Source organism: Castanea sativa, chromosome 8 (assembly GCF_040712315.1).
Source record: "Castanea sativa cultivar Marrone di Chiusa Pesio chromosome 8, ASM4071231v1".
NCBI lineage: Eukaryota > Viridiplantae > Streptophyta > Magnoliopsida > Fagales > Fagaceae > Castanea > Castanea sativa.
This window is the reverse complement of record NC_134020.1, coordinates 54,356,865-54,368,744: the sequence shown is the minus strand read 5'-3', so window position 1 is coordinate 54,368,744 and position 11,880 is coordinate 54,356,865. Positions and strand designations below refer to the sequence as shown.

At 33.4% G+C, this 11,880-nt stretch overlaps 1 protein-coding gene across 7 annotated transcripts; it reads left to right on the top strand.

Annotated features, from left to right (window-relative positions):
- The first annotated feature begins 218 nt into the window (after positions 1 to 218).
- Positions 219 to 8,607, top strand: LOC142607068 (pentatricopeptide repeat-containing protein At2g17525, mitochondrial-like). 7 transcript variants are annotated; one of them, XM_075778483.1, is made up of 4 exons: positions 219 to 335; positions 1,034 to 3,235; positions 3,670 to 3,775; positions 8,589 to 8,607. In XM_075778483.1, the coding sequence occupies exon 2, from the start codon at positions 1,135 to 1,137 to the stop codon at positions 3,028 to 3,030; it is 1,896 nt and encodes a 631-aa protein (XP_075634598.1). In that variant the 5' UTR covers positions 219 to 335; positions 1,034 to 1,134; the 3' UTR covers positions 3,031 to 3,235; positions 3,670 to 3,775; positions 8,589 to 8,607. The 7 variants fall into 7 exon arrangements, with proteins under 7 accessions (XP_075634598.1, XP_075634596.1, XP_075634597.1 ...); XM_075778481.1 differs by lacking the exon at positions 8,589 to 8,607 and adding an exon at positions 5,909 to 6,447; XM_075778482.1 differs by lacking the exon at positions 8,589 to 8,607 and adding an exon at positions 5,060 to 5,567.
- The last annotated feature ends 3,273 nt before the right edge of the window (positions 8,608 to 11,880 follow it).

Here is an 11,880-nt window from a genome sequence, read left to right as displayed (position 1 = left end):
CCTAGTTCTGTACGCTAAAGCTTTGCCCCAGATTTGGTGAGCCAGAAACAATAATCCATGTATTAAGAGATTGCTATTGGGCTAAAAGCATTTGGGTTGGGTTAAATGTCTGTTTCAATCAAAATTTAAACCTGAAGCAACCCAGTTTTATAAATTCTTTGTTATTCAAGCCCAGCCCACTCAGTTCTTATCACTTATCCACATTAACAAAGCCCGAACCATCTCTAGCACTTTATGCTTTATTATACTACACAGAGATCAGAAACAGAGCTTTGCATTGCATTCCTGGGACGACTCTGTGGCGGCTCGAGCTGCATGACGATTTCGAATGAATGGTATCTTCAAGGTTCCTTTTTTATTGATTCTGGCTGATTTTGGAGTTTGGGGACTTTAAGAAAAAATGGGTTTGTTTGTTTATAGAGTGTAGGTAAGGTGTTTGTTGTTAGTTCTGAGTGAGGATTTCTAATTAGACGAAAAAACAAAATAGGACCAAAAAACATATTTCAGTTGTGTGTGTGTATGTGTGTATATATATATATATATATATATATATTTTTTTTTTTGCATTACTTGTTGACGCTGTGGATTATGGATGATTAAGAGTGAAAGGTGATGAACAACTCATGAAATAAAGATTGCAAATTTAAATGTATTGAAAAATTAAAACCACATATAAAAATGTGAAGTAAGAAACAACATTAAGAACACAAATGAGGAAAAGAGTAGAGGGTTTAATTTGTTCATTATTGGGGGATGCTTGCGCAAGAGAGTTTAAAAAAATAGTATTTTTATTACTATGAATGATAAAAATGATGATTAATTATAGTTCAGAAAATAGGAATAGAATAGGAGAGAGTTTGATTTTCTTTCTGTATTTCATACCCAATGGCATAGCCTTTTAAATGTGATGGAGAGGAAAGCTACATTCAATGTACAAATACCAATTTAAAAAAGCTAAACTTTGAATTACTTATGTGTAAAATGTATGCACTTTGATCATACTGTTTTGCTTTATCTACAATTCTTGGTGCAGGGCATAAGATTTTGTGATGTGGCATTGGATCAAGTATAATAGTTAATAACTCAGCACCCAGTATGAAAATAAATTAGTTGGTGTTGGAAACAAAGCACTTCATGCGCCAAATCTCCAACCCTTCAACGCTTCCAATCTTCTGCTCACTAACTTATCAGAGATTTCTTTTTTGCAGCCTGCAATTAAAATGCATTTCATCCTCATCATCTCCTGTTCCATCCCAACAGCACATTGCCCATTTAATTCTAGACCAAAAGTCAGTCTCCCAAGCCCTTCAAACCTTCAAATGGGCTTCCAAACTCCCCAATTTTACCCACTCTCAATCCACGTACCGTGCATTGATCCACAAGCTCTGTACTTTCCGCCGCTTCGATATTGTAAAGGAATTGCTTCAAGAAATGCCCAATGCAATTGGGTCACCTCCTGATGAAGACATTTTTATCACGATCGTCCGTGGTCTAGGGCGGGCACGTATGGTTAAGCGGGTGATCAAAGTGGTTGACTTGGTTACTCAGTTTGGAAAGAAACCTTCTTTGAGGATTTTCAATTCAGTACTTGATGTTCTTGTTAAGGAAGATATTGATTTGGCTCGAGAGTTTTATAGGAAGAAGATGATGGGGAGCGGTGTTGAAGGTGATGAATACACTTTCGGGATCTTAATGAAGGGGCTTTGCTTGACTAATAGGATTGGTGATGGTTTCAAACTGTTGCAAGTGATGAAGTCTAGGGAATTCATACCGAATACTGTGATTTATAACACTTTACTTCATGCACTTTGCAGGAATGGGAAAGTTGGGAGAGCAAGGAGCTTGATGAATGAGATGGAGGAGCTTAATGATGTGACTTTTAATATCTTAATATCTGCGTATTGTAAAGAAGAGAATTTAGTTCAAGCTCTTGTTCTCTTAGAGAAGTGCTTGAATCTGGGGTTTGTGCCTGATGTTGTAACAGGGACTAAGGTGCTGGAAGTTCTCTGCAAAGTTGGTCGTGTAACTGAGGCTGTTGACATTTTGAACAGATTGGATAGTAAGGGAAGTGTCTTGGATGTTGTGGCTTATAACACTTTGATAAAGGGGTTTTGTAGATTAGGGAAAGTGAAAGTTGGGCATCGTCTTTTGAAGGAGATGGAAAGAAAGGGCTGTCTTCCAAATGTGGACACATACAATATATTGATCTCTGGTTGTTGTGAGTCTGAAAAGTTGGATTTGGCTCTTGATCTGTTTAATGAGATGAAAACAGATGGAATTAATTGGAATTTTGTTACATACGATACATTAATTAAAGGTTTGTGTTCAGGAGGGAGGATGGAAGATGGGTTTAAGATTTTGGAAATAATGGAGGAGAGTAAGGAGGGATCTAGGGGTCGTTTAAGCCCTTATGATAGTGTGGTATATGGTCTGTATAAGGAGAATCAGTTAGATGAAGCACTCACATTTATGACCCAGATGGGGAAGTTATTCCCTAGAGCAGTTGATAGGAGCTTGAGAATTTTAAGCCTTTGTGAAGAGGGTGCTATTGAGGATGCAAAGAAGGTTTTTGGTCAGATACTTGGAGAAGGGGGAGTTCCAAATGTTCTTGTTTATGACCATTTAATCCATGGATTTTGTGAAGGAGGGTATATGCGTGAAGCATTTGAGCTGATGAATGAGATGGTTGGACGTGGTTATTATCCACTTGCACCAACATTCAATGCTCTGATTAGTGGGTTCTGCAGGCAAGGAATGGTCAGTAGTGCTTTTAAGCTCATTGACGACATGGTTGTGAGGGGTTGCAAACTTGATATAGGAAGTTATAATCCCTTGGTTGATGCTCTTTGTAGGAAGGGGGATTTTCAAATGGCTTTTGGGCTCTTTTCACAAATGTTAGAAAAGGATATTGCTCCTGATTTTTCATCATGGAACTCATTGCTTCTTAGTTGGTGTCAAGAAACATCATGGTTAGCAAGACAGAACATGTTCCAAGTAAATTCCCTTTTACAGCAGATTGCTGAGATTTGAATCAATTTTAGCTATTGAGATATAGATGAAGTGTAAGACAAAGAATATTCAACTTAGTGAATGTGAGTAAAAGTAAAGGCTGCATTAGCTTGTTCGTTATTTACCAATTCTGCATTACCTAAATGGGAAGTGAAGGTTTTTTCATATATTTCAAGTTAGAGGTTCAAGAGTCAGAGATGGTTTGAGGAAGGTGCTTCTTGGGAATGTAAGTAGAGATCTTCAGTATTATTTGATGTATGCACTTTCTTATTACTAGCTTGCCTTTTAATTAATTTACACCTATTGAAGACCGCACATTCAACCAGAAATAATTAGAAGTAAAAAACTCTGAATAAAGAAATATAAAACATAAACAAGGTAAAAAGAAACATACAGTAGCAATCCAGATCTATCTTGAATATTCATTAACAGAAAGAGACACAGGATTAATTTTTTATAATTCAGCATTTTTAAAGATATTTCCATTATCCTATCATATTAATTTTGATTTCGACATACAAACTAAAATGAGAGATCATATTTCTTGTGTTGTAATTGCCCATTATTAATAGTATTCTCTATCATAGCAATCCTGTCCAATAAAAAGGGCCTTTTAGCTAATAAGATATGATATGCTAATGAAATTAACTCATTTTGAAGGTGAAATCACCATCACTCTGAAGCATATGATACTGGTTGGCACTTGGCAGTGGAAATGAAAGATAAGAGTTGTTTTCCAACAATTGCACATCATCTGCTACCAATTGTATGTCCTGGTTAAGACCCATGTTCTCAAGTTGTCATTTTCATCATTGATATTCTTTGATTGGATCATTTCTACAATTAAAAAATATAGAGTTTATTCTTTCCCTTAGATTATCTTTCTGATTTCCTTATCTTTTGTTTTGCTGTTTGTTTTCTCTGTTTCTTGTTGTTCATCATCATGAACAACTTGTACTTTTCATTTTTTCTCTTTAATAACAGTTCTCTGATTACCTATCAAAAAAATATATATATAGAGGGACTTCCATAATTTTCCATTAATTTGGTTAGGCAATCAATTGACTTATGCTTCTTAATGCAACCGTTGGCTGTTTACATCATTAAATTTCAATAAAGCACTCTTTAATATTGCAGTTGCTAACTTACTTTCTCTGTGCTATAAGCGGTCTTGTCTAATAACTTTTCAATTCCTTTTTGTAGTAAAGAATCCACAAAGCCTCATTCACTTGTCTTATCGATTTCTACTGTTAAGTTAGCTATGACTATCATAAAATTTATGGGGGATGGCTTTGCAATGAAATTTATCCACAATAATTCCATCTATTTTTTTTGGTGCCTAGAAATACTTTATTAAAAAAGAGCAAAACTAAACAGAGGAAAAGTGCTGCAAAAGAGGGGTTTTACCTCCATCTCTATCCTAAGGACAAAAGCAACGGTCTGGAATGGATGGGATGGGGATCAATCCTGACATATTACAAAAAAAGGCCCACTTAGCAATATTTTGGCTACAAGATTAGTTTCTCTAAAAGTGTGATTTACACCCAATCAGATAAAAATTGAAAAAGTATCTAGCTTCCTCAATTAGGTGCTCAATAGACCAATCACGCTCCAGAGAGTGGTTCTGTAACTAGATAATAATATTTAGAGTGTCTCCTTCACAAACCCAATTTCCATATCCCATTTCCGCTGCTATTGTTATCACTACGAGAGCCGCATGAGCTTCAGCCAGGGGCTTTGATTCTCTATAATCTGGGTCCAACTGCTACTATACATGTCTTTTCCTCTCTAACTGCAGCATTGAAAATCTTGACATAGGGGAAAGGTGGCGGATTCCATATGCAACTTCTTTCTCCAATCTCCAGCTACAAATTCCCAAGAAGAAACATGATCAGTGTATACCTATTTAATTTAAAAAAATTAAGAGAATGGGATCAAGAACTTCCCTTTGTTGTTGATTCATAAGCTTGTTCCTAGTATTCCATATTATGTTGTTGGTAATGGCTGCAAATAGTCTAAAGTTCCTCGCTTTTTCTATTGGAATCATCAGCTTATCTTCAAGTTGGAGAACTAACTTGGCTCAATTCATCTCTTCAAATTTGATTGGCCAAGGGGAGTGAGCCCAGATAATTCGAAACTTTATAAGCAAGTGCTCCCACTGTATATAAAGACCTATTTAGCAAAAATTAATGTAAGTCAAGGCCCTCATTCAGCAAAATGGAAAAAAAAAAAAAAAAATCAATGTAAAATTTTTTGTGTTATGATTTATAGAAAGATTGGACTTCTTGTTCTGGTTTACACTATACACATTCTGAAATGCATATTCTGTTTTCTGTTATAGTGTTATCGTATAGTGTTGCTTGAATATTACATATATTGTATAGGCAATTACTGCAAAAATATTTTGGATATCTTTATTTTGGATCACTAAGTATGGCAGTTTGATATGCTTTGACTGAAGTGACCTTATGATTTAAAAAAATTTCGTGGTCTTTACACTAAAAGGGGGGTGTCATTAAGTTTTATGCTTTTACAACTCTGTCCCATCAATTAGTCATGCCACAATGTAAGTTCTATGTTATTACTTGTTACAGATGTCTTCATTTTTCTGTCAAAGTAGTGCCTCAATGGTTGAGTATCATGAATGTTTACCTATCAGGAAAGAGGGAAAAAAAAAAAAAAAGTATTGTGAACGCTTGTGTGATTATTGTGTTGTTCATTATTAGTTCTGCAACAACTTTGCGGTGTTTAAAATCAGAATTATCTGAAAATATTTTGTGTACTAGTAAACTCTTCTCTTTTTTGGGGTCTCTATTTCCTCATCATGGATTTGGTAATACTACTAATAAGTTTATTTTAGGAAAAGCAATATTAATATGTATTATCATATTATTTGCAGGCTTCAGCCTTAGGACACGATGGTGATGAGTTTAACTTCATCTAAATGATACGATAGTGGTAGGTGAGGTAAAAAGAGAAAGGTAATCTCTCTAGATGTTTTTAGAGTCTTGAAGGTTGATACTAGATATCATGACCAATATATTTGTTTAGGAAATAGGGAAGATAATGATACCTTTCCTCAATTTTTAGGCTTTTGTACAATAAGAACAAGGATTACAATTCCTTAGAGTGCTTAGGGTAGTTCACTACGGAATTTCTATAATCATATCCATCAATTTTGAAGTGAGTGGTCAAGTCTGGAGAAGTCCAGTCCATCAAATGAGATAAAAGCGCGACTAGCTACTAAATGAAGGTTCATATATTCTGTACAGAATAGAAATTTATGCTGATATTGGGGATATTCCTGTGCCTTTTATGTATTCTAGAGTTGATTGAATTGTAGTTTTAGCTGTGTTTCTCTTTGTATCTGTAATTGAGTTTGTGCATAGACTTAGATAAGTCTTTGGGTTTGGAATTCTGTAACTGAGTTTAGCAGTGTGTTCCAATAAAAGTTCCTGCTTGTCAAATAATTTTTTTTGAAATGACTATAATTTTTTTTGAAGCGAGTCACATCTTCAATAATTTAAATAAATATTAATATGGTGATAATCAACGTCTAACCAAATGGTGATGATAAGTAAAAGCTAATTCATTCATTTCAAAATGGATGGATAGAATTTTAACAATTCAACTTAGGAGTTATCCTAAGAAATATAGAAGATTATAATTCACAAGGAAATTATTATGACTTGCATTTCTCACTATGCAAGCATCTTCTGATTACTGCATAATTTAGACAAATTGCATACAAAGGACTTTCAAATTCGATTATTTTAGGCATTCCAAAAAAGACTAAATCATGTTCTATGGTTTGTTACCCTTCTTAACTCCATTTGGCTTGCTTGGAAAGTTCACAATAAACCTCTGCAATTAAAAGACGAGATTTGAAAAATTATTGTTAGTAATGTCCTGCCCTTTAACCAAACCAACTAGAAGTTGATGAATGAACAGTCTTTGTTCTAGAATTGGTTGATGCTTGAAGTTTTTCTCCTACAATTTCAAATCCTTTTGTAGAAAATAATAAAGCATCTTATGCTCTTTAAAAGAATAGAGCAAATTAAACTGATATTCACAACACAATATTGTACTTTAGATAGTACGCATAGAAAAATCCAGCATAACCTTAACCTAATCCAAGTAAAGACTAGGTTATTTGTCCTACAAATGCATGCTTACGTAGGCCTGGGCTTTTAACAGGAGTTTGTGGAATAAGTATGAGACACATCAAAAGACCACTCCTGGGAGGAAGCCTAGTATGACCAATTATATTGGCCACTCCTTTTTTTTTTCTTTAAAAAAAAAAACTAATTAATTACATTATTTACTTAAAGTTCATAGAAGTTGGAGTCAGCATTTTGGGTCATTTTCAAAATTAATTATAGAGAGAATTGAGAGTGTGATTTTTTAGAAGGATTTTGTATCTTCCCTTGTTTATCTTTTCTCATTTGGTAGAATCCGATAGGTGGAGTTTCTTGTTTTGTATCTCTTAGGTGCATTCCTTAGAGTGATGAGCATTCATATCTTCTACTTTGCTCTTGGGAGGATTCCTTTAATTGGTGAGCAAGATGGTTACTTATAGGAGACTGCTTACTATAGTTGATAAAATCTATTTTTCTATGTACTTGTGTTCGCTGCTTCTTCTCTAAAAATAAAAATAAAATTTGGTATCAGACTATCAGCTTCACAAGAAGTTTGGAACATAATTTTGAGCCCTTGCGCCCAAATGGATCTATACTTTTAGTTTTAGTGCTTTTAATTAATTATAACTTTACTTTGGAAAAACAAAAATTTGAACTTATGGAAGTGTTGCGCAAACATGTATTGGTTATTTTCTATCACATCCCTGACCACTATCTTGAATAATTCTTAAAAGGTAGAGCACTTGGTTTCTTCATCCAATATGATGATTACACTTGTAAAAGCTTATCCCATTCTTTTTGAAAGGCATTACATGAATACTCTTTTTTTAGAATGTTGATTCCTTCGACCATTAAAACTAAGCCATTGTGGAGCTACAATCTGCAGATATTCTCAAATATCTAGATTATCATTGGAATCTATACCAGAAGCAAGATTGCAAATATATTCATTTACATTTAATCTTTTCCATCCTCTATGATTCTATCTATCTTCTTGGTGACCAAGTGGATATTATCAGTATATATACAGGAATTTAGCTGGATTGAAAAATCTTCATTTCAATTTTGCATTCTAAATCCACTGATGTTATCTGCCTAACTGCATCATCAAAATGTAAACTTTTTTTTTTGAGAAAGAAACTTGCCGCTGCGTTTTATTTAAGAAACTGAAAGTCAGACAAAACAAAAGATGCAATGTCTTGTGAAACATGCTCCCTCCAAACAGACAAAGGGAAGGAATGTCTTGCTCTTCGGGCTAAGGCATGTGCAATTGCATTGCCTTGCCATAAAACATGAGAGAAGGAAATACTCTGAAAAGAGTGCAAAAATATCTTTGATGAGATGACCACCCCGAGCTCTTTCCCAACCACCACACTGTAGTGCCTTGATCACTGTTTCGGCATCCCCTTCAAACACTGATTTTGTAATACCAATTTCAAGGGAAAAGAATACTGCTCGCTTTGCAGCAAGCAACTCCAGGACATCCACAGTAGGCGACTTCTTGATCTTCTCGGACAAGGCAGCCCTCACTTCACCCTTGGAGTTTCGGATAACCACTCCTATACCAGCTTCATCAAACTCTCCAAACATTGTGCAATCGAAATTTACCTTCCAACAATCTGATGTAGGTGAGCGCCATCTTCGTGAGATTGCACAACGTGAGCATGAAGGGATATTGATCAGATTATTAAAGTCATAGATGTAATCTTGAGCGAAACTTGCTATTTTTTAGAAGGATCAAAGAAGCTTCATTCAGACGAGTTTTATTTCGGTGGTACCAGATCGACCAAACTGTAGCTGCAAACAGAGCAACTGAATGTGGCCTGCTTGGGATCATCTTCAACAGCTAGGAAAACGAGTTCCACTAAACTCCAGACCCGTCCATTCAACCAAAATCTATTTCCCCAACCTCTTTCAACTTGTCACAACTCCACACTGAATGTAAAACATCCTCGGAGCCATTTGAGCAATAGTGACACACTGCTTGAAGGATTTTTTGTTTCAACAAGTTTTCTTTTGTCGGTAAAGAATTTGAGCAAGCTTTCCAAATGAAATGCTTAATCTTTCCCGGTACTTTAATCTTCCAAATACTATTCCAGAATCTCTTCTCCAAATCAGAAACTTGAGGCCTATTCAACTCTTCATTTTTCCATTCACACAAAAACTTATACCTGGACTTTTTCAATCAATTATAATCAAGAAGATGTAATTACATTGAGTCATTGACACCGAGGGTTTTTGGCGGGAATGGCATCATTGTGTGATATGTGATATTTTTGTATCTACTCATATTTCTTTAAAAGTTTGGTCGTGATGTGGAAGAAATAACATAATACCCTTAAAATGAAGGGGAAGCAGTTAGGAATTAGGATAGACTAGATCAATAATCAAAGTAGGGAGAGAGATTTTTAAATTTATTTTTTAGTATATAAGGAAGTGGTGTCCTAGTTTTTGGTCAAATTATTCTACTCTTTGTCCATGAGACATCTTGAAAATCCCATGAATCGATAGTATGGTGGATGAAACTTGCGACCTCTAAGTGTTCTTGAAGGACAAGAAGAGATTATTTATCATTTGAACATAAATCAATGATTTTATACTTTTTTATTGTAACAATAGAGAAAAAAAAAATCAAGGTTTGAACATTTAAACAAACATGACTCACAATTTAAGTTTCAATTAAAATTATTGATGATGCGATTGAATAAAATTAACTCATTTCAAAATAGATGGATAGAATTTTAAAAACTTGTCATATGTATTTAATCAAAATATATCCTATTAAAAAAACACAATCTTCTCCATTTCATTTGAGAGGGTTTATTTTATGCTCAAGATTTTATTTTATTTATTTAATATTTAATGTGACAGTCAGTATAAAAACCTATTTGCCTTTTCTCTTTTTACTTTTTTTTTGAGAAGCGTATACAAACCTATTCAAATGAGAAAAATGGTATGTGAACCTTGATTTTTTTTAAATTAAAAAAAAAAACATAATAAGACTTGAACCTATAGACTTTATTATATTAATTTGCCACAGCAAGTCAATTTTCCAATCAAATTCCAATCAAGATGGTGACACGTACCAATATTTTATTATATTCATTTTCAATAATTTATAGAGACAATGTTAAATGTACTAACACACCACCAACCAAAAATCACACCACCAACATGCAGTCCAAATTATAGATTTTGTACAAATATTTTAACACAAACCCATAATTAGGATTTAGGTGCCACCTTTTTTTTTTTTTTTTTGCTGATTATAATTAGGTGCCACCTTTTGTGCAACAATTGGCTACGCGAAATCTTTTGCACTTGCCAGTTGCCATTTATCCCTTCTATATATTCCACTGTAATAAAAAAATTCTTCATAATAATAATACCCCACCTAATTTTATAGTCACGTCATTATTATTCTTCCATACATACACTTCATCCAAACTCATAACTATATTAAATTCATTTAGTAGTGACTAGTGAGAGTGGGGTGCCTTTTACTTGTTGTGGGTTGGTTTACAGAAGGAAAGATCTAATTATATAGAAGAATAGTATTTCCATGAAAAATATTAAAGGTTTTTTTGTCAATTTATTAAAAAAGATAATAAATTTTAACATATGCCTTAGAGCTATTATTAATAAATTATTTTAAGAAAGTTTTGATGAGGGAAAAAAAAAAAAAATTTGACAGTGTTTTTTTCTCTCATAAAGGTGGTGTCAAACACATGATTTGGAGAGCTACTGATAATGCTCTCCCGACTCATTGTAATTTGTGGAGAGGAATGTGGTTAGCTGTGTTTGGTGCTAGGGTTGTAATTCTGCCAGCGAAGACACTGTGCATGCTCTCTGGAAGTGTACATCTCTGTTCAGTGGCGGAGCCAGGATTTCAACTCAGGGGGGCAAGATTAAATGACACTTTGATACTCATTATTATGATCATGTTTCATCATAAGCTCAATTAACTACATGTGTGTGTATATATTTCATATCATTAAAATAAAGAAAACAAAAATAATCAAATTATAGTAAATAAAAAAAAAATCTAAATACATAATGTTGAAATTAAAATAAATTGAGAAAATAAATTAATGTAGGAGTGTTAGAAATATAATAATATACCTATAAAGTTGTATTAATGTTTCAGTGCCTTGCATTCTTTAAAAAAAAAATTGTAGAATTAAGCATATGTTTCTTTATTTGTTTAAGTAGTTAAAATTAAGATTTATAGAAAGAGTATGAAACTGTGAAAAAAATTAAAAGAAAATATAAGTCATGTCAAGGATACAATAAAAATTCACAGCAATTTCAGAACATTCCTCAACTTAGCACATCATTTCATACATGTGGGTCATTAGAAAAAAAATTAAATCATATATTGTGATTTAAATCCTGAATGGAAAAAACACAAAATAGATTTTTTTAATGCTCTATACACAAAAAGAAGGTGATTTTAATTTTTTCATCATTGACCTTTTTTATGTCTAAAAAATACCAGTTTGTAATTTGTAGTTTGTATTATATACTGTGACCTTGTGAGAAGCAAATAAATTCTATAAAAGTGAATTTAACTATTTAAATGGCCCACTAAGAAAAGACGAAAACTAGTATGGTGATTATTTTTTTCTCTTATAATAACATGCTTTCTTATATGTGTAGGGGCAATTTAGACTTTCTAACATCAAACTCTATTATTATACTATTATATAAGCTTCTCAAAAAAAAAAAAAAA